This window comes from Hydra viridissima, unplaced genomic scaffold, assembly GCF_058129835.1.
Source record: "Hydra viridissima isolate aposymbiotic clone 2 unplaced genomic scaffold, HvirCarnegie_v1 scaffold_5, whole genome shotgun sequence".
NCBI lineage: Eukaryota > Metazoa > Cnidaria > Hydrozoa > Anthoathecata > Hydridae > Hydra > Hydra viridissima.
In genome coordinates this window covers 4,615,133-4,638,503 of record NW_028324304.1, presented here as the reverse complement: position 1 = coordinate 4,638,503, position 23,371 = coordinate 4,615,133, and the positions used below count along the sequence as shown (strand labels likewise).

At 27.4% G+C, this 23,371-nt stretch overlaps 1 protein-coding gene and 1 pseudogene across 11 annotated transcripts; one reads left to right on the top strand and one right to left on the bottom strand.

Annotated features, from left to right (window-relative positions):
- Window positions 1-1,272: 1,272 nt before the first annotated feature.
- LOC145188868 (uncharacterized) lies at window positions 1,273-23,087 on the top strand. 11 transcript variants are annotated; one of them, XM_090086999.1, is made up of 22 exons: window positions 1,273-1,306; window positions 1,635-1,812; window positions 2,166-2,226; window positions 7,542-7,677; window positions 8,195-8,350; window positions 10,207-10,406; window positions 10,562-10,762; window positions 12,308-12,439; window positions 12,536-12,671; window positions 12,999-13,072; window positions 13,759-13,878; window positions 13,992-14,081; window positions 14,189-14,264; window positions 15,616-15,667; window positions 15,792-15,897; window positions 16,796-16,991; window positions 17,179-17,356; window positions 17,515-17,734; window positions 17,820-18,025; window positions 22,145-22,224; window positions 22,348-22,493; window positions 22,765-23,087. In XM_090086999.1, the coding sequence occupies exons 3-22, from the start codon at window positions 2,179-2,181 to the stop codon at window positions 22,993-22,995; spliced, it is 2,784 nt and encodes a 927-aa protein (XP_089943125.1). In that variant the 5' UTR covers window positions 1,273-1,306; window positions 1,635-1,812; window positions 2,166-2,178; the 3' UTR covers window positions 22,996-23,087. The 11 variants fall into 11 exon arrangements, 10 of the variants coding, with proteins under 10 accessions (XP_089943125.1, XP_089943129.1, XP_089943131.1 ...); XM_090087003.1 differs by lacking the exon at window positions 1,273-1,306 and having other exon boundaries at window positions 1,653-1,812; window positions 10,207-10,401; XM_090087000.1 differs by lacking the exon at window positions 1,273-1,306 and having other exon boundaries at window positions 1,738-1,812; window positions 7,547-7,677.
- Window positions 3,658-5,255, bottom strand: LOC149888103 (uncharacterized; annotated as a pseudogene).
- Window positions 23,088-23,371: the final 284 nt, after the last annotated feature.

The following is a 23,371-nucleotide window of genomic DNA, read 5'->3' as shown; positions in this document are numbered from 1 at the left end:
TAACGGAACAGATGCTGACATTCTTTTCGCTGCTGCACTTCTTGGAGAATTTTAAGAAGCCTTTCAGAAGCCGGATGACAGATTGAACAGATTCCACTTTATCTTCTGTTGGTAAAAGATTTGTCAACTTACGAGCTTCAGAAACAGTGGCTTTCGGATTCTTTAAAGAATGCATGGCCGGAAGAAGATCCACCACAGATTCCATTTGATTAAGGTCAGAGTTTGATCTTGTGGGGCATCTCTACACTAACTTTGTTCTGGAGTTATTTGAGGCTTTGGCAATATTAACTGAAGTCATTGCTTTTTGAGAGTACTGGTTGATGTAACCTTCTAATTTTGTTATTTTGTGGCTGAGAATTGACCACTTCGGGCATGTTTTGTCATCAACAGCACCGCTGACAACTAGATTTAGACGGTGGTTGACACATCAAATTGCACTTGGTACACCCATTGATTTTCTAAAACTTTCCCTAGTATGTTATTCGGGAAGTGGGACATTTCCGCCAAGAAGCACTTTAATTGGACCTTTGAATCTATGCAGTGAAGTGTACGTCTCCATACACATCGCAAATATTTTTTGTTGCGACTGTTACACAAATACCAGATCGAAAATGAAACACCATGCAATGACGTAAATGTTTTTCAGTTGCTTGATCATACGCCATTTTACACCAGAGTAGTAAAAACGTTTTAAACAGAGTAGTAAAAATTCACTTTAGTCATAAAACTCACAGATATTTTATTGCGCAATAAAATACGTCAGTATACATTCACGCTCTGAGCTAGCCAGAAACAATTATTCCACACTATGAATAATTGATTACTTATGGGTTCCCCTAATATTTGCCTCAATAAAACGTGATAGCTTTTGATGCATGCAAAGAGCTTCCAAAAAAGAACTAGCTATTTATAAGTTATTTCAATTTTTTCCTTAATATTTGTCTTAAAAATATTTTAGAGGCATGCATAAAGTTTTCTATAAAAGAACTAATCATTTAAAGGTTATTTGTTGAAATGCCTTAAATGTTGAAATGAAAGTAACAATCTTTGAAACCAGTTTTTATCTTTTTTTTCTATTTTTTTTTCTATTTATATTTAAATAGAAGAAATATAAAAAACATAAGTTTTATCGAACCAATCCACTGATTGTAATAATGCGCAAAGCGAATTAATTCGCAAAGGAATTCGATCTGCTAAAAAAAAAAAAAAAAGAACTCCGCAAAAATTCGTTCGAAAATTTTTTAACTTTTAAATCAAAATAATATAACAATCGCTTACCGAGATAGATGCAAGTAAAGAATAGCAGGCTTGTTGATTTATTGAACGAATTGTTGTAGGTTAAGATTTCCAAATAGGACTGATTGAAAATAAAAAAGAAATCCACTATTTCTACGACGTGCCATAAGAAAATGTAATTTTTTTGGACCGCATTATTTAATGGTGACGTGAACGAAACGTGATGAATATAATTTGCGAAGCGAATTAAAGTTAAATTGATTCGTAAATATTTTTCGGAATAATAATCCAAACATCATAGAGAATCTGCCAAACAAAAATTTGCTAGTAGTTAGTAAATTAATTTTCTGATATGTAAAATATTTAACATTTATTCTATGATTTGTAAAATGTTTAAGGATCGGACTGTTAAAATCCACAACATAAGTAGGATTGACTTTTTGCGGATTTTACGAACCAAATAGCCGGGTGTCTAAAAATAATTGACGCTTGCGCTTAGAAATTTGATGAAATGTTTTGTTGTGCTATGGTAACCATAATGGATGATTCGGAATAAAATTTTATAGCTGCATTGGTGTAAGTTATCTTAAAACTGATGTTAAATTTATAAATTGTAATGGCTTGTAATTTTAAAGACTTTATATTCTTTTTTTAAATTTTATATATACTATATATATATATATATATATATATATATATATATATATATATATATATATATATATATATATATATATATATATATATATATATATATATAAATTTGTTACAGTACTGTAGTTATGTATTCATTACAAATTAGAATATTGCTCAATAAATTAAGTATGGTAAAAAGAACTGCCTTCATTTAAACTTATGTTTAACTTAAGATTTAGAATGTTTAGTTTTCACCATGTAATAATATTTATTTAGTTCGTTATACTGTTTAGTTAAAATGCTCTGATGAAAATGAGAGTAACGTTTGGCGATGAGACATCTCCTAACTGTCCGGTAGAGAGTTTGTTTTTTTGTTTGGTTGCTTTGCAGTTACCTTTTTAGTTGTTTTTGTTGTTAGGCAGCATAACAAGAGATTAAAGCAAGAGTTAATGATGAAAAAGCAGTTCAGTACTTTTTGATTGGTTTTTCATTCTGTAGAATATTTTAAAAGTTTTATGAAACAATTTTTCTAAAGCATTTACTTTTTAAAGTATAAAGAAAATTATTAATGCATTAATAACAACTTTCTGTTACTTTAATCATTGATCAATTGCACAGAATATTACAATAGATCAATCCAATACTAGTCAAAAGTTGATTTTTTTAAATCATTTATAGACTGTAAGATCTTTTATATTTGTTTCATAAAGTGGCTAACATTTTTATTTTGGTTCAAAAAGGTTTTTAATAGATCTTTAACATGAAAGTTAATTTTTTTTAAATATATGGTAATGAAAAATATATACTAATGCTAAGTAGTTTTAATGTTGTATGTATATATATATATATATATATATATATATATATATATATATATATATATATATATATATATTCAAATAAAATATCTCCTGTTCGTATAAGAGTGCTCAATATTTTGTATAAATAGAGCAATATATATATATATATATATATATATATATATATATATATATATATATATATATATATATATATATATATATATATATATATATATATATATATATATATATATATATATATAAAACAAAGAAACAACAACTATGTATGGTACTTAAAGTTACTATCAACCTTTTATAACAATAAAATTCTCCTTTCATAAAAATATTTAAATAAAACCTCAAATATTTTTTATAAATATTTTTTTGTTATCATTTTTTCTTTGTAATAGTTATAAATGCACTTTATCTTGATATATACATTGCATGAATTTATTATTTATGTCTGTGTCTTAATTTTATAAATAACTTTAAGTACCTTACATAGTTGTTGTTTCTTCGTTATATATATATATATATATATATATATATATATATATATATATATATATATATATATATATATATATATATATATATATATATATATATATACACATATGAGAGAGAGAGACTTACATATATATTCATAAATCTTTGTAAAAAAGCTATTATCATATAAGATGTTCATTGTGGCAAAAAAGTTGTATCTGGTTGCAAGCTATAAAATATAAGATCAAAATTGTATCTGGTTCCAAGCTGTAAAACATAAGGTGAAAAAAATACAAAAAAACACTTTAGGTTTATTGTATATTGTATCAGTGTTTATTTAGACACTATTTCTAGTTTTATTGTTAAAATTCAAAAATACTGAATATAGCAACCATTTATTTGTTCTTAACAATCCTCTCCTTCTCCATAACTTCTCCACATTGTCCTCTCCCCCCACATCAGAAAATTGGAAAAGTATTGTAAGGTAAAGTTTTTACTTTAAAAAAAAGCTCATAAATCGAAATATAATGATATAAAATAGTGCATATATGACAAATGGATGGAGATTTGCTTGACTTTTGGAAAAATATGATGATTGAGCTTCATCTTCTATATTAAATGAAATATTTTCAGCAAAATCCATTTGCATAATATATTCATTTGGCTAGAAGTTTTTTTTTTTGAGCTGCTTTAAAAAGCATGTTTGGGATTTGCTGACATAATTATGTTTTGTGAGTTTATAAAAGCTGTCTGTTAACTCTTTTAGAAACTCATCAGGTCTTTTAACTATTGTTTCTAAGGAGCACCATTTGTCTTCAAACATTGTTAATAAGTTATTTCTTTTGCTAATTCCCCTACCAGTTCATTAAACCTTTTTTCAGTTCTCTCTTTTTCAGGACACTTCTCACACTCATGAAACATACATAGTTTATTTTCTATTGAACATTCAGCTAAACCCATCAGATCTTTTGACTTAAATTCATTTTTTAATGCTTTTATCATAAGATTTGGATTTTAATGGCTGATACAAACACAGGCTGTGTGCATGCCAGATTTTCCAGCAACAATACAGTGTTGTGGTCTTAAAAGAGCAAGTGATGTTAGTCCCATCTTAAATACACCATTGAATTTTGATTCTTCAAACCATTTCTGGTAAAGTTCTGAAAGATCGCAGTGCTGTCTACCATCAACTTTTTTTATGTTAACATAATCCTTTGTTCTTAGTAATAACTTGCTGTTACTGTCATTTTCATAAAAGTTGACAATTTTTAAATTCATAGTAAAATTCATAAAAGTTAGTCAATTTTTTAGGATTTATTATGCCTTTTGATCTCTTACTAAGGGTTCCTTTAATGTCCCGCAAAGCTCAAGCTTGCTGCACCATATATTGAGTTGTTTTAAATTCATTTATTGTTTCCTGAACAGTCTATTAGACTGGAGCTAAAATGAGCAGTTTTTTTTGGTGAAATATTGATCTCATTGTCAAATTTTTGTTTAAGCTGTTTTACAATAAGTTCTAATGGAGGAACTTTTGAACATCCTAATTTATGGCTCCTCTTGTTCAGATGCATTGAACAATTCGTTTAGCAATTTAACTTTTTATTTTATTTTATTATTTGTTAGTAGCATATTAATTCTGAATGATCTTTTAATAAGAGACACCAAATTTAACAAGACAAGGATTAATAGTATTAGTTTGTATAACAGAGTTATCAAGTGATATAAAATCTCAGCAATGTCTCTCATCAACTTCTTTAACACTCTTGATTTTTCTTACACAACAAAAATGTATTTTTTTCCCAGGAATTAAAGTACAGTTCAGTTGATTATGCTCCAGAGTGTCAGTTATTAGGTTTTCTTTAAAAATATTTGCATAAATTGAGATAGGGTCACAGCATGATTTACGGTATGTTGAATAGTAATTAACAAATTTTTACCTATGGTGAGTACAAATTGTATGTAGATGAATATTTTTTATTCCAGTTCTTAAATTCAGCAGGTATTTGTCTTCATTTAATATTTTTGAAATTTTAGATTGACTACATTTTGTATATTATGACAATATAACTTTACTTCAATACCAATAGAAAAAAAAATTTAATTGAGATAAATTATTATTGAACCTGCTTCTATATAATTTTATACAAAGTTATATAGGAGAAGTAGGTTCAATAATGATTCAATTTAATTTTATATATATATATATATATATTTAATTATATATATATATATATATATATATATATTTAATTATATATATATATATATATATATATATATATATATATATATATATATATATATCTGTGTGGGTTTAATAGATCTGACAAACAATAAGACATAAACAAAAAGTATAATGAAAAAAGTTATTTTGAGTTACAAATGCTTATTTATACATTTCCAAAAAGGTATTTTATATTAATATCATTGTATTTTCAAATAAGTAGTTAAATTTAAACTAATAAAATTGAAACCCATTTATATTTTATAAAAAAGAATTTGTTTAAACAAAACATCAAATCAATGTTATGGCTTGATTTGCCTTGTTCTACTTCATGTTGCCAATAATGCATGAATCCATTGTCCTACTTTTGCCTTGAATTATTAGCAATATTATATCTATAAAAAAAAGAATATAATAAGTAATGACTAAATGGCAATTAAAAGATGAAGTAAAATTATTTTTGAGTATCACATTTGAACAACAATGAAGGGCTCTAGATAGTTACTACCCCTTTAATGGTGCTTCTATCCAGTGTAAAGACCAGATTGAGGAGGAAACAACCAACCATATCTTTCTCTTTTTAAGAAATAACATAAGTTACATCCCTAACTTAGTCCAGGAGGTTGGTTTGAGGGCCATGGCTATGCATTAGGGTTATTTATTATTACTACTGTTAATATTAGATCAATAAAAAGGGTTAGAAAAATTTAGATCAATAAAAAGGGTTAGAAAGATATCCCAATATGTCTGTCAAGTGGACTATATTTTATATATATTTGATTTCTAAAATGCAATTAACTCTTATATTTTCTTCCTTTGTTGCAGGCAATACTAGCTAGTTAGATACTAACATGTAAGGACTTGCTGATGAATAGAAAAATACTACGATTAACTTCATTTTGAAATTTTTTAGTATTTTTCAGAATTTTTCCAAAGTGCCATCTGACAGTGTATATAAGGCTATAATTTCTCAACCTCTGCACTTGAAAATCTGAAACTGCAAATTTACTCTATTTACATAATGTAGATAATGATATGTAAAAATCAGTAAAATCAGAATGGTGTTCCAAAGGCAATTGCTTAAAATATAATCATCTGATGCACATACATGTTCTTTTATGTAGAAAATTATTTAGTTAATTTCTATAGTGATCAGTCAAAAATAGTTTCATATTTTTTTAAGTTTTTTAACAATATGAATACACCATAATAAATATCTTTACAACAAAAAATAATATTTACATTTTTTGGTGTTTAATTGTATGCTGAACTACCGATATTTTATTGCTTCAATGTCAGCATTAAATATTTATTTGACTTTTGTTTATCTTTGTGTTATTTAGTTAAGTGATCAATTGTTCAAAAAAGCATTTAATGCCTTTGATAGATTTAGGCAATTAAATTCAGACAAGACTGCAAGATAGCTGTAGTTTAAAGTTTATTCTATCTAAAAAACACTTTGAAAATAATGCATGTTATTGTCATTTTTTTATCTAAGTTGCCTACATTTTAGTATTTTTATTGTTGATATATTATGTGCTAAGTTGAAAAACTGTTTTTTAATTTTTTTGGAGGAAGTTTTTGAAGCTAATTAACCTTTTTCAGGTATTTCCTCCACTAATGCTATCATGTTAGACTGTGGCCATATTTGATCTTAAAAAAGTTATAATCTTAATGTGTAAATTATGTCCCTGCAATTTAATACAAAGTTGTCTACTCACATTTTTTTTTATTCAAGCCAGAAAAATTGTATTTTTAAACCTATCTGTATGTAAAAATTTGTAAAATCTTTTTTTCTAATTATTTTTTATATTAAGAAATTTAGTATTATACTAGCTGCATAAAAGTGGCTTTTTAAATTTAGTAACTTGCATAAAAAAAACATTTATAATAAGTGTGTGCTATAAGTAATCCAAGGTTTTTTGTTGTATTAAATACTATGCACCCTTTGGAAAGGTTATTACTTTATTCTTGAGGAGATTTATTTTCTTAATGTTAAATTTAATTGAGATGCCATTTGATTTTTAAATATATAATCATTTTAATTCAAGGTTTGATATCTACATACATGCACAGGTATATATAAATACACAAATGAAAGTTTCCATTTATATTTTTTCTTCTTTTTTAAATGTTTCCATCATTTTTATTAGAGCAGCTACCTACCACCTCAAAAATCATTACTTGCAATAGTTGAAGATAAGATTATAAATGCAACATTGTCAAGTCAAACAGCATTAGATGAGTTTTTAAAAGATTTTGATCATTTAAGAACGGGTTTTGTTACAAGTAAATTATATGGTTTATCTTATCAATGCTTATGTAATGTTTTATACATTTTTATATATTTTTTAAAACTATTTACAAGTATTGTTGATCTAAAGGAATGCTAGACAATTTTATTTAGAAATAGGAACAAATTATTGAAAAATTCATTTAAAATGATTGTGATAAAAAAAACCTAACTTAATATTGTCTTTTGATTTTTACAGTTAATTAACATACTTTTGGGTTACAATACATTACTTTGATGGTCTATATTTTTAAGTAATTTAGCTTCTGTAATATTAACAGAAAGTATTGGCTGAAATATTTAAATAGTTATTGAATTATTTATTCTGAAAATGTTATTTTTGTAATATTAAATTTTATACTAAATATTGCATAAAAGTATTTAAGAGTATTGTTTTGTTTTAATTTTTTCAAGGTTTATGTGAAATAAACCTAAAAGCTTTCCTTTAGGTATGGAAACATTTGTGAAGTTTGCTATTTCTTAGCATAATTTTTATTTGTATATTACTTTTAGAAGAACAGTTTGATCGATGTTTAAATCAACATTTTAACATTGTGCTAGAAGCAAATGAAGATGAAATATTTATGCAGAAATATGGTCAATCTATTTCTCATCAGGGAATGGTGAATTATCGCAGTCTTTGTCAAACTATTGATTTAGGTGCCACTTGTAAGTTTTATTGACTTAATGTTGTAAACTTTTGGTTTTAAAAGTTCTTGCACAGACTAACATTTTCCTCTTTTAACATTATGAACAAATGGTTTTGGTTCATTCTAAGCAGCTAAAAGTTTTGACTTATGTATTAGTATGTATGGTGTTAACTTTTAGTTAAAAAAATTTTACACAAACTGTTTCTCAAATTTCTATTAGTTTGTTGAATAACTTTTTGAATCAATCACAGTTTAACAGCAACAGTTGATAAAGTTGATATGCATTTTTATGTCAATGTATTTCAAAGCAGGAGTAAACAAAATCATGCTGATTCATTTGACAATCTATGTTTATCAATGATTTTATTTACAGACTTATTATCAATTTTCATAAATAAAATTTTATGCTTATTCTAAATTTAAAGTTTTGCACAAAATAAAATTTACTTAACCAATTTAAAAAAAAGAATTTTGTGCAATAAATTGAAGTAACTTATATCAATGATTAAAAGTGTAATAGTAAATAACTTTATGATTGGTTTTTATTTTAATTAAAAATATTTAAAAAAATCTTTTGTAATACACACATTTATAAAACTATGGTGATTTTATTAAGAATCAAAAGAAATTTGAAAAGCTTGTTATGCAATCTAAGTTATTTTACTAGAATTGCTCTACAGAAACTTAGATAATTTAATAAAAGTATTAAATAAATTTTATTAAAATCAATTTGATATTGTGGGGTCATCTGGTTTAAGTATATAATTATTTCAGAGTTCTAGCTAATTGAATAAATAGTTGGAGGAATTTCAATAAAAATTAAAATCAATCAGCACTCAGTAATTATCAAATTTTACATACGAAATCAAAAGGTTGTTTAATAAACACCTTAGCCTTTTTTCATTAAGAGCATTTATAAGTACAATTATTTTTTTCTCCACAAAATTATATTAAATGCTAGTATACCAAATAGAATATAAACTTATAAATAGAATGTTTTTTTCTTTTTATGTACGAAGATGTAAAAAATATTATGGGAGGAAAGTGTTCATTAATATCATACCATTTATATTTTTGTCCTTTATATTCTTGGTGAGCTGTTTTAGTTTTGAATGGATGATTTTTATTTATTTCATTTTGTACTGTAAACACTTTAATTTTATTTAACAAAGTTAATGTGTTGCGATTTGTTACAAATGTAAAAACTATTTGGTTAAATTACTACATACAAAATTTTATAAATTATGGAATTTTTAATGAGTCCTTTATTGAGGTAGAGCAATTTTTTTAAGTTTAATAATTCACTTGAAAAGTTGTTTTATTATTAAAAATTACTCAAACGAAACTACATGGCATGAGACTGTGTTGGTAAGATGCAAGTTTGTTAATTTTCACTTTATCAAATTATCTAAATTATTCGAATTGATTAAGCACCAGGATTTCTAAGCTAGTCTTTGTACCAAGTACCATCATTTCAGACTGCAAGAGTAGGGTTTGATGTAGTATAATCCTCATGCAGTTACAATTAAAAATCAAATTCCCTTTTTTTTCATTGTAAAGGTTATTTAACATCAAGTTCAAACAAAAAAAATTCTTTTTTGTTTGAAGTTGATGTTAAATAATCTTTACAGTGGCTGCAGCAAAATAGACAGTGAAGTTTTAAAAAAATAAAGCATTTTAAAAATATTTTTTTTAAATAAATTTGTATAAACTTTGCACAAAGCTCAGGTAAATACCTAAATAAGTCTTTTTTAAGAAATACAGTAATATTTTTATTTTGAACATTCTGAATTAAATTTTTTCCTTTTCATTATACTTTTAAAGCATTTTTAAAGTATCTACATTATGATTTACAGTTGCAATTTTTATTATTAGTATGCCAGCCTAAAACAAACTCATCAAAAGAACCAGATGCCTCAGAGAGCATTAATTGTGTTCCTCGCAAATCATCACTAGAACAATGCAAAATTTTACTAGAGCGTATTGCACCATACTACCAGTATCATGGAATAAGTGTTAAGAGCTGTTACAAAGATTTTGATTTACATAATATTGGCTTGGTGACTGAAAGTCAGGTTTTTTTATTTACCTTTCCATAAAAACATTTTTTTATTAATTCAAAAACAAAAATAACAGCATAGATTATGTCAACATCATAGATTATGTTGACATAATCTATGCTGTTATTTTTGTTTTTAAATTAATAAAAAAATGTTTTTATCATTTTTAGTTCTATAGATGTTTCCCAGGGCCATCTGATATTAATGCTACAGAACAGACACTTTTGGCTCATCATTACTCCAGTTCAAAGAATAAAGGCATGTGCAATTACTTGGACTTTCATCAAGATATTTATAAAATCATCAATGCATCAAATGAGGCTCAGAAACTATTACAATCTTCTTACTCACAAAAATTGCCTAAAGGAAAAGTGAAGTGTTTTTTTTTTTCTCTTAATCATTTTTTAACTGCTGTGAAAAAGTTTCTTTTGAAACTGTTTCTAGTGGAGGTTAAATGCATTGCATTCAATTACTGAAGAGATATGCTTCATTTTGATTGTAAACTCTGTTTAATAAAACATAAAACAGTTAGCATTTAAGTAAGAGACAAAAAAAGAGGCAAAATGTTAAATATTTATGTAAAATTTATAATTGAATAGACCTCAAAGATATTGTCGTTATATTCACTTATCTTTTATAGTTTTCCAGATTAGCTTTTACTTTGCTATAGCATTTATTGTGTGTCTCTTAAAGAAGTCTTCAATTTTTTATATAATACTTAAGTTATGTTTGCCTTTCAGAACAGTATTTCTCCCTATTTCTTCATTTACTTTGATACCATTAACTCAGAAAATTTGATGAAAATGCTGAAAGTGAATTTTTACTCCCTATTTTAAATAAGTTAAGATAATTATTTTTAAAACAGTAATTTTAATCTTAAACTAGTTATCATTAACCTTATTATTAAAGTAAGTAACAAGTAATTGTTGGGTTTTTTTTTTGTTTTTTTTTCAGTTATGGTTATATCAATAATCACAAAAAAACACAAATTATCAGAGATGTAAGGAACTTTTTTGTAAAGTTCTCTGCTATTTAGTTTACTTTACTTTTATTGAAAAAGTTAGTGTCAACTAAAATTAGTAATTGCTCAAGATATTTGGCAAGTTACTTATTTTCAGACAAAACCATCAAGATTATGCTCAACACAAACTGAAACTGATATTTGAGATAAATTATCTTAAATTAAAAATGTCTCAAGATAAAAATGAGAGAGGGAGAAAGAGGAAAGTAGAGAGAAAAAAAATTATCTTCAATTAATAAACTAGCTTAACTGACAGTCAGTTACAGAAGGTAATAGTGATTTTCTGCAACTAATCTTCTTTGTATTATTGCAATATCAATCAATTAGGAGCTCAAATGACATTTGAATGTCTTGTGATCAGGTTTAGTAATTTATTATGGTTTGTTAATTACCAGCTAGGAATGGAGTTAGAAGTAAACTATGCATATTTTCTTAAAGATTTAAGAGAACTCACACAAAACTCTAAATTAAGATGAATAAGTTTAATCTTTTAAGATGAAAACATGCTAGTTATTATGAGTCTAGATACTGTTGTAGTAAGTTTCCAGAGTAGCAAGAGGCATTCTTAATAAAGTAACAGATTTTCTATTGATATTTACAAAAAGAAATAGCATTTTTTTTTTTTTTTTTTTTTTAATTTCAAAAAAGTATCTCTTTCTATATAAAGTCATTTTTGCATTGTAGAAGTTTGTTAAATTTTTTGTCATTTTTACTAACAATTTTGTAGTTTCATAGTTTTTACACAAGTATTTCTTGGCCTGCTGTATCAGTGGATTTATTCCAAAAAACTGCTCTAGCTTATTTTAGTTTAAACTATTTGTTTGAATTCAATTTAGTTTCTCAATGCTGTTTTTTAGTTTTTTTTTCATTTTAAGGTTTGTTTGGTTGTTTTCAGGTTTTTAACAATGCAACTATAGAAGATGTTTTAAAAAAAATTGAGATTGCCACTTACAAGAATGGAATTCGCAGCACTGAGTTTTTTAAGGATCATGACAAGTTAAGAAGTGGTTTAGTTACACAAAATCAAGTAAGTGTTTTAGATTTCTAAATATATTGTTCTGTTTATTGCTAGATTTCTTATTAGTTGCTTTGTAAAATATAAGTTATAGAACAAAAATTTCAGTTTATTTGTGGTATAAATTTATGCTGTGGAGACCAGGCAAGTTTGTCCAACTATGAGATTGACTTGCTGGTGAATCATTTTATAACAAATGATGGACGAGTGCAGTACAGAGATTTTTGTCATCGGATAGAAAATGGTGAGAATACTATTACATTATTTACTTTTGTAGATGTAATTTTGATAATTTCATTTGGTTAAGTTTTTGTTTTGTAACGTGCACCCTTCATCTTTTCTTTTTTATGGGGTCTGAGATAAAGCAAAACATGTTTAAATGCCTTACAAGATTTTGAGTACATGAGATTTATTTTGTTAATTTTGCATTAATCTTACTATCAAAATGTGTTTTATCATATAGCACTGTATTGTGTAGTCTGGAAAACATTGTTTTATATATGACTTTAAAACTTGATAGTACATTTTTATTTTTCAATACCTTTAAGTGTAAGTTTTTATATAATTGCAGCATTCAATATTCCTGATCTGGAGAAAAATCCAACACTTAATGTTTATCGACCACCAATTGGTGCATTAGCTCAAGTTAGTTTTCTTTTCTTGAGAAAAATAAATTGTTTTGATGATTTTAGTCAAGTAAATTATAGTTGAGTTTAAAAAAATAGTTAGCTAGACATTAAAAGATATTCTTGTCAGAAATATATTTGCTTTTAATCTGAATTTTACAAACTGTCTGTACCCATGTAAACAATATTTACAAAATTTCATGTTATAAGATCAGCAATTTTTATAAACTATATTATTTCCTGATGAAAATAATGATTTTAAATTGACTGTTAAGATAGTAATTCATGAGCAATTTAAAAGATATGGAATAATCTATGTATTTGACTTTTATGACAATTATGGCAAAACTTGGTTACTAAAATTAAGTAGCAGGAAGAGTGAAAATATTAACTAGTATTTCTTTAATTCTCTCATGATGAGAGCAATAGACAGAAAGTAAATACTGATAAATTGACCCTGGTAAAAGCAGGATGTATGTTTCTACAAAAGTTCACTTTATCTTATGTATGGGTGTGATAGATTTTAACTGGAACTTTATTCATAGATTTTATAAATATGTGATTTATTATTTAAAAAGTTTTGATATTCCAAAGCATTATTGTAAGAAAATTTTTTCTATTTGATAGTGAGGAGTATGAACAAATTCTAAGATTGTTATTTCAAAAACGGAAAATTTATTTGCTTTACTTTAATCTATTTTCAAGAAGCCAAACATGCTGAGCAATGAAGAGGAGGAAAAGGTTAACAAAATTTTATTTGAGCTTCAAGAAGTTGTGCGGAAGAAAAGATTGATGTTATACCCATATTTTAAAGATTTTGATCAGGTACCTATTATCCACCTGACTATTAATTACAATTTTTTTAAAGTTATGATTGGCATGTGTTTTTTTTATTGATTGTTTAACTCAATGTTAAATGATTCGTATTTATTATTCAGGATAATTGCTATACACAAGGCATAACAAAAACAAGGTTTAGTAGAGTGCTGCACATGGTTGGATTGGATATTAAGCCAGCTGATTTAGAAGTAAGTTAGCTATAATTTTAAGTTTATTTCTTGATTGTTAGCCTCATGTTTTTTATCTTTGTGTTTTTTATCATATTGAATGAGCAAAAATATTTTTTTAAATTCAGGTTGTTTATAGAAAGTTTAAATACCCAGTCAGTGGAGATGTAAACTATCCTGCATTTATACAATCCATTGATCAAGGTAACTTGGTTATTTTGGTTATGTTTACTGTTTAATATTTTTAAGGACAACTTTACACAATCAAATTTGTATTATCTAATTCAAATAATTAAATTTGATTAAATTTGTAAATCAGAGTGTTGTTAAGTTAATTAACATTATACTTTTGAATTTAACATGCATTAAATTATTTTGCATAAAAAACTATATATCAATGAATTATGGTCACATTATCCAATTAATTTTTAAATTTATAATTTGTAGTTAAAATTACTTCACTAGGGCTTAACAAATATCAGTGTAAAACAAGAAGGCAAGGCAAGTCACTTAAAGTTATATCTCATTTGCTCATGCACACCTCTTTAAAATTCCACACTTAGATGATAAATTCTGTTTCATCATATGAGCAAAAGTTTGACTGACAAAATGGCTCTAGAGGTCATATTTTGAAAGATGAAAATAGGAAGGTCTTCACATTTTATTATTGTTGTTGTTGTTGTTGTTGTTGTTGTTGTTGTTGTTGTTGTTGTTGTTGTTGTTGTTGTTATTATTATTATTATTATTATTATTATTATTATTATTATTATTATTATTATTAATTATTTTATTTTTGACAGTTTCTTAAATCCCTCTTTTATGTTTTACCAATATCTAGTATGGATCATACACATCATTTGGTATTTCAAATGGAGCACAAACAAAATCTTATGGGCTTTTTTCATAAACTCAGAAGAGGGTTAATGAAACCTTTTTTGAAAATTATCTACATAGACTATGCACACAAAATTAAGCATGGTAGTTGGGCTGAACAACAAAAAAAAAAATTGATTAACGGGGTCAAATAAAGAAGTTAGAATAGAAGCAGTTTTGAAAAATAGAACTTTTTGTCCTAGGTCATCATGAAGTCCATGAAAGCAGTTTAATATATGAATTTGGAAGTTTTAAAGTCTGAGTTAGAGAAAATCTGGTCCAGATATGGGAGGGAAGGTTGTATGGAAAAATGAGTATGCTAAAGGGGAAGTTTGGATTACAATAATGAGTTAAAAAATATTTTAATGTTTGTTTCTTGGGGTTTTTTTTGCAAACTTATGGGTCTGTTGTAGGGAGCAGCTTTTTTGTTAACTGCTTTTTTTTTTTGTATAGTAATTTTCCAATCAACCCCTTTACTGTAAATGGCCAAAAAGTAAAGTTTTTTTAAGCAGTTTTAGGTTTTTAGCAGAAAGAGGAAATACCTCGCATTTCCTTTCATTAAATTTCAGTAACCTGCAATTGTCACTTGCATTTTGACAAAATGGATTGAGGTTGACCCTATGAATTTGTTCACATAGTTGTCATATATGTTACAAAACTGAACCTTTCTAAATATTTTTAGAATATTGTGCAAAAGCTCCTGTTCATGGCGATTGGAACACTACAAAGTTTGTGTATGTTTTTTCTGTTGTTATTTTAATAAGCTATATTAATTTAAAATCAAACAATAAATTAGCAAAAAAAGAAAATGATTTATCAAAGTAACTAATGAGACTAAATTATTTGTTTTTATTTCAGTGTAAAAAATTCAAATTCAAATAAAGATATTCCTAATGAATCAGTGGTGGATTTAAATGAACTAATTAATCGAATTCAGCATCATGTTTTTGTAAACAGGATTAGAGTGAGTCATGAATATGCTATAAGCAAATGCATTACCATCAGTATATATATATATATATATATATATATATATATATATATATATATATATATATATATATATATATATATATATATATATATATATATATATATATATATATATATATAATAAATATAGTTATATAAATATATATATAAAAGTGAACTTGATTTGGGCTTTATGCTTGGTAAGGGCCCACCATTTGAGTGATGAAAAAATCTCTTTTTTCAAGTTTTTTTTAACAATACTCTTGCCGATTTTTTTTTTTTTTTTGTAAATAGATAAATTTGTATAACTTTTTTTAAATAGGAAGAAAATCTTTTGTAAATTTTTCTTTACCACATGCAAAAACTAAAAAAGTTTAAAATAAGTCCTAAAAGAGTAGTCCTCTCTTCTCCATGTATTTGCAAAAAGTATAAGGGGTGTGTAAAGGGAGTCAATCAACTTATGATATCTTAACTAAAGCATTCTTAAACAAATAAGTTTTAGTACCAATCAATTCTTTTCATAAATCACCTTAACCTTAAATGCTTATAACTGGGAGTCAGCATGTTTTCAGGTAAAATTTGTGTAAACTAGAAGATGAATCATGATATAGATAAATATAAGAAAGAGAGGAATATGAAAGGATGCATGAGTATTAAGTGTTTGATCATTGTTTAATCAGATTAATTAGTTAAAAAGATTTTATGTGTAGGCTCTTAAATTGATTTCTGCTGTATATATTTTCAGAGCTAATTTATTAGTTTTTATTAGTTATGGGTTGCTTTAAGTAAATAAACATCTTGATATATAAGTTTTATTATTTTTTATTGTTATAAAAGCTTTAAAAATAAATGGATTAAGGTTTATCTACTTATTTTTCTTTACTTCACAGACAGAGGAGTTTTTCCGAGACTTCGATCCTCTGCATCACGGATCTATACCAATATCTCGCTTCTGTATGAGTTTAAGTGCGATGGGTCATCCTCCTTTATCTAGTCTTGAAATGCAAGCCGTTTTGAAGAAATACCAAGACTCAAATATAGAACAAAACGTTCTTTGGTTGCGTTTTTTAAAGGATATTGATGAAGGTTGTTTTTTTTTTGTTTTTTTTTTTTACTACACTTTGTAAATCATTTCTAATATTAACTTTTTCTTCTCATTTTTTAATTCAAAAATTTTTATTTTTAAAGTTGAACACTGGAATTTGTTTACATATATAGTTTCATTAACATAGATTTATAATTGTTGATCAATATTTTTTTGTTCGATTATTAGTGTTTACTCAGAAAGACCTCGATAAAACTCCTGCAGATTTTATGAAACCGGCTGCTTCTAATTGGAAAGCAGAATCTGAAGAAACAAAAAATGCTTTAAATTCTGTAATGAAAAAGATGCAGCAAAAGATTGAACAAAGAAGGATATTGACCAAACCTTTCTTTCAAGATTTTGACAAGTAACAAACAATTAAAATGAAAAATATTTTGGTTGCTCTCTTTAAAGATTTGATTTTGTTTATAAATGCAGCTTCACGACTCCATGTTTAAAAACAAGTTTTTGTTGCAGTCAGGAAAGCATGGCACATTTAAAAATATGATTCGCTCTGACTTTTAGACACCATCTTGGTTATGTAACAAAATCTCAGTTATGTCAATGTTTGACGTATTTAAGCCTAAGCTGTGACGAAAGTGAGATAGGTTTACTATGCAAAAAGTTTAGTGATGCGGCTGGATTCAATTACATGCTGTTTTTAAACGAGTTGCAGCCTCCAGAGAAATGTGAGCACAAATATGAAAAAAGGATAGAAGAATTGAAACTCTCAAACCAAATTAAAGTAATCATAACCTGGTTTTATAATAATTAATCTGTATATTTTTATATTTTTATAAAAAATTTATTTTTTTATGAATAATAATTAGAAATATTGCAAGAGCAAAGAAGATATATCTGATGTGATGAATAAAATTCAATCAAAAGTTTTTCGGGAATCAGTGCGAATACATGAATTCATGAAGGATTTTGATAAGTTGCGAACAGGGAGAATGCTAAAGAAAAATTTTCCAAGAGCTTTAAATATTTCTTCTCTAAAGTTAACTGCAGATGATATTGAGACAGTTATGGATTGGTAGGTCTTTTAAGTTGATCGATTTTATTATCTTACACTAATTATATAAAACCAGTAAATTCCCTGAGGATTTCAGTAAATTTGTAAATTACTGTTTCATTCGGGGCTCATACAAAGTGACTAGGCGTAGGAATATTGTAAATTTATTTTTTGACTTGAGTGAGCACATTCATAGAATCATCTGTAATAGTCATAAAAATACACCGTAGGATGCATTTAATTTTGCATGTTACTTCAATAGTATCTGGAATTGCGTAATAGTATAGTTTTAAAATACTAGTATCGGTTTGTTTTACAATTTTTGGAACAAATCAACTTCTTTTCCATCTAAAGCTGAATGAGCCATAACCGTTGATTTTTTGATTACCTTCCATTCAAGATGTCAACTCTAACGGCAATACTATACATATCTGTTTCTAGATCCTTGTGCACTATTATATCCAAAATTCTTGGTCCGATGTTTTTAACAAAGCTTCATTGTCCTCAGACTCTCCACGTTTAAGATCCCAGCTTCTTTTCGCCAAACTTTATTGGTACTCTTAACTTTTAAGTGATTTTTCGTGATCTCAATATTTAAAAACTGAAGTAGTTCAAGAAAACTGAAGTTAAATTGTATATAACTTAACAAATCATTGGCTAATCACAAGAAGAATGAAAGTAAAACGCACACGCTATTTCAATTCTTCTTGTGATTGGTCAATTATTTGCTAAATAACATACTTCGTCCGTCCGAAAATAAAGTATGCATTTATTAAAAAACGCGGGATTTTTTAAATAAACCAATATTTGACATTTTTATGGCTTTTTTATCTTAAATTGTTCGAATGCTTAATTCATAGTTAGCGTTGAAATTGTTGAAAATCGTAAAATTTATTGAAATTGTTAAAATTGTTGAAAATCGTAAAATTTATTGAAAATTAAAAGTAGTTAAAAATGACATCCGTCTCGTTTACAAAATGGAAAATTTTAATCAATATTGTGATCAAGTGTCCAGAAGAATTTCCGAATCGAAGAATTTAAGCCCTAACCAACGTAAAGGTATGTTGGAAAAATTTTAACAGTATAAGAAAGGTGAGAAGTTGTAACTTAGTGCTATTGATAAGGTTGCCGCCAATTTTGAGGTTAGTCGTTTAATACTTTCTAAAAATTTTCCAATCGTTAAAAAACAGTTTCGTGAAGGTCAGTTTTTGTGGTAGTTTCGTCACAAAAAAAATAAAGAAAAAAAAAAGGAAAATGCGGAAGAAAGCGGTAGGATTATTCAAAAATTTAACGAAAATGAAAAATGTTCCTTTAAATCGCCGTGGATCAGTTTGGAGTTTGGCTGCTGATATTGTCGTCACTGAGTCAAAAATTTTTGATGTTTTTAAAATTCATACCAGTTTCAAACCCATATCGTCTTCTGTTAGGCTATATTTAACGGAATAAAATAAGTTGACAAGGCTAGCAGTTTACTTAAATATAGAAAAACCAAGCTGTTATTTTCAAAACTATGTTCATATTGATGAAAATTTTCATATTGATGAAAAGTGGTTCTACTTAAACCATTCGAAACTTTTAAATATTTGACGAAGAAGAGCCACACCAAGCTGTAAAAGTAAGTGTTTTGTTGCCAAATTAATGTTCATGGCAGCTGTTGCCAGGCTACGCTATGATCCACATAAAAAACAATGCTTTAATGGAAAAATTATTACATGGCCGTTTGTTTTCCACGAACCAGCTCAAACAAGTTCCAAAATAGAATTAAAGGAACATTGGTAACAAAAAATATTGAACCTATTACCTCAACAGAATGCAAAAAAATGATTGTGGAAAACTCCAGTAATGAAAACCGAATTTCCCAAGCACAAAAGAGTTTATGTGCAACAAGATGATGCAAAACTTCATTTTTCTGATTATAAAGATATTTTAGCCGAAGGATCAAAAGATGGCTGATCCATTTGATTCAACTCACAATCACCTAAGTCCCGATATTATTGTGCTATATCTTGGTTTTTATAATTCGCTACAGTCCTTATAGCATACACATTCAGTTAACATTATTAAGAACAACTTGATAATGTGTTTCGAACTTTACAAAGCTACCTTAAAGCAGCCATGTTATCAAAAGGGTCCAACTTCTACAAAATCCCTTACATTAACAAGGCAATCAAAATGTTTTGTTTCATGGTGATAATTGAACCAGCAACATTATTTAACTAAATGTCTTTGTTACTCTCCATTAATGTTTTATGAAAAAGTATACTTTACTAGACATGTACACCACAAAAGCCAATTGTTTAAGCTGACTTGTCCGTTAGAATAAAAAAGCCATTGAAATAAAAAAAGTTGCCGACCCTACTGTACAATCTGACTTGTCTGTTAGAAAAGTAACCGCGTAAAAATGAACTGGTTTCATTTTTCATGCCAAAATCTAATTTAATTTTATCCGGGTATATTCTTACATGCTATTAATTTTTTTTTTTCGGCCGTGAGCATTTTTGACCAAAATACTCACCAAATACAACAACTTAAACGAGGGCCTTTGGTGCATATTATTTGTAAAACTTTATATATTTGGATAATTTGTACTTATTTCTTAATTAAACCCTTTAAATTAATTAATGGATATCTTATCTTAGGACAGGTAAAAAATCCAAATATTTACCTTATTTTCAGAAAGGGGGAGTATTTTTTTATTTTATTTTTTATTTTTTTTACTTTTTCAGTTATTATTGCATCTACACGGTGTGTCAAAATAACCGAACTTTTTGGATATAAAATAAAACACACATTATATCATCATTTAAAGTAATTATTTATTCAAAATAGGTTCCATCAAGCTCAGTACAACGTTTGGCACGATCAACCAGCGCATGCATAGATTTTTTTATGTCATTTATAGGAATGTTCTTCAGCATCTCGGTTATAGCTGCTTGAATGGCTGGGATATCATCATAAAATGCTCCTTTCATCTTGGTTTTCAGTTTTGGAAATAGAAAATAGTCACATGATGATAGATCAGGCGAATATGGAGGGTGGTTGATGAGAGAAATCCGTTTTTTCATCAAAAATTCGTTCACTTTTTTGGTCTTGTGAGGCGGTGCATTGTCGTGCAATAAAAACAGTTGTTTTCCTGTTGGATATTCAGGTCTAACACGACAAATTCTTTTTCACAAACGATCTAAAACGCCTAAATAGTATTCTCCATTAACAGTTCGACCTTCTGGAACAAATTCCTTTTGGACAATACCCTTCGAATCATAAAAGGTAATCAACATTCTCTTGATTCAAGACTTCTGGAAACGCAATTTTTTTGGTTTTGGCTGGCCTTTGGACTTCCATTCAGCAGATTGACGCTTAGTTTCAGGGTCATATTTAAAGCACCATGACTCATCACAAGTTATGATCGAATCAAGAAAGTCTGGATCGTTTTCAACAGTTTCAATAATGTCTTTGCAATGCTCCGCACGAGCGATTTTTTGGTCTACATTTAATTCATGTGGAACAAAACGCGCATATACCTTTCTTTTACCCAAATCTTGACTTAAAATTCTCCAAATAGTGTTTTTACTTGTATTTAATTCCTCAGCCAACAATTTTGTTGTAAAATTTGCATCGATACCAATGATTTCACGGACTTTTTCCACCAATTCAGCACGATTACTAGCTTCTGGACGACCTGGCCTCAGATCGTCATTTAAATCCTCACGACCATTTTTAAATTGTGTAAACCACGTATAAACTTGAGTACGACTCATAAAATCATCACCATAAACTTTTTTCATCAATTCGTATGTCTCAGCGAATTTTTTTTCAAGTTTAACACAAAATTCGCTCTTTATTCCATTTATATTCGCTCTTTATTCCATTTTCGTTTTGTAACATTAGGACGCGTTTTTCTTTTATTGAAATGGCTGTAACTTTCACATCTCTCATCCGATTTACATGAATGTAGGTGCGTTTGAAAGAACATGAATGTACCTTTTTCATGCTGCAAATTATAAATGGATGGCTCTGCATGTTATATGATTTAAATATAAAGTTCGGTTATTTTTGGGACACACCGTGTATACAAAACAGGCCAAATTATTTAATTTAAACTATATCTCCTTAATAAACTGAATTGTTGCTTTTTTTCAGCTACACATCTAAGGTAGATTCAAATTATGTGGATTACTACAGGTTTTGTGACGATGTTGAAACTGTATTCACCACTAAAGGTAATTTCAGTATTATCTTTTAATTAAAATGGTTTTCCACCCAATTTATTGCCAGCTTATATTTTTTTTTTATATATTTTTACATAATTTTATCGGGTGGTGCAATATACTTTCAATGATTAGGACTAGAAAAGAATCCAACGTTGATTCCTATTCAATTCAAACCGCAATCAAATGATTCTCTAATTCAGCTTTCTCCCGATGCCGAAGAAATGATTGAAGCAGTTATTCATCGGCTTGGTGATCGTGTCAAAATAAGGAGAATCCAGGTGTGTAGCTTAAAATCATGATAATCTTGTATAACCAATAAAACCGCTAAAATTTTAATGAAACTATAATGAAATTAAAATTATTATAATGAATAAAACAAAACAATTGTAATGAAAAACAACCATAATGAAACACTCCGTGTTTTTACTTCTACACGATTACAAAGAATTATTTTGTGCTTTTAGTTTAGCTATTAATCCTAAAAAACGATGCGTGAGTAGCTGATAAAATATAAATCGCTTGTTAACGTTAAGCAATATTTTATTCCAGATATTCCCGTTGTTTGAAGATTACGATCGTGTTCACAATGGAACCGTTTCTCGTTCACAACTTCACCGTGTACTTAGTGAGCTTGAACTTGGAAGTATTGTTAGCGAGCGTGAATTTCATGCTTTATATGAGAAGTTTCTCACAGTGATTGGGGGAAAGCATGACTTTAATTATAAAGCGTTCTGCGATATGGTTAACAGTTACGCCCAGTTTGACCCAAATATTCCCTAAAAGTAGCTACTGCTTGTTTTACTTTAACATCTTTGTTTATAACTTTATTCTTATTTGATGAATAAGTTCATTTAAGAAATCTAAAGTTATTCTGAACCTTTTTTATTTTTTTACTAAAGAGTTTTAAGCCGAAATCTGACCACTCTGACTTTATTGGCCCAAACTAAATGGAATAGACATGTGTTATGTTAGTTTAGCAAGACTGACTTATATTTTTCACTCTTGATGCAGTAATTGCATTAATCCATCAAGTACTTCTTATTAGAGATGATCGCTTCAAAAATCTTTGTTATCTTCTTATCTGTGCAGTAAATTACCAATGCAGTAAGTGAATGTTCCTTAAAAACAGCGAGTATTGTAATTAGGCCACCAGACG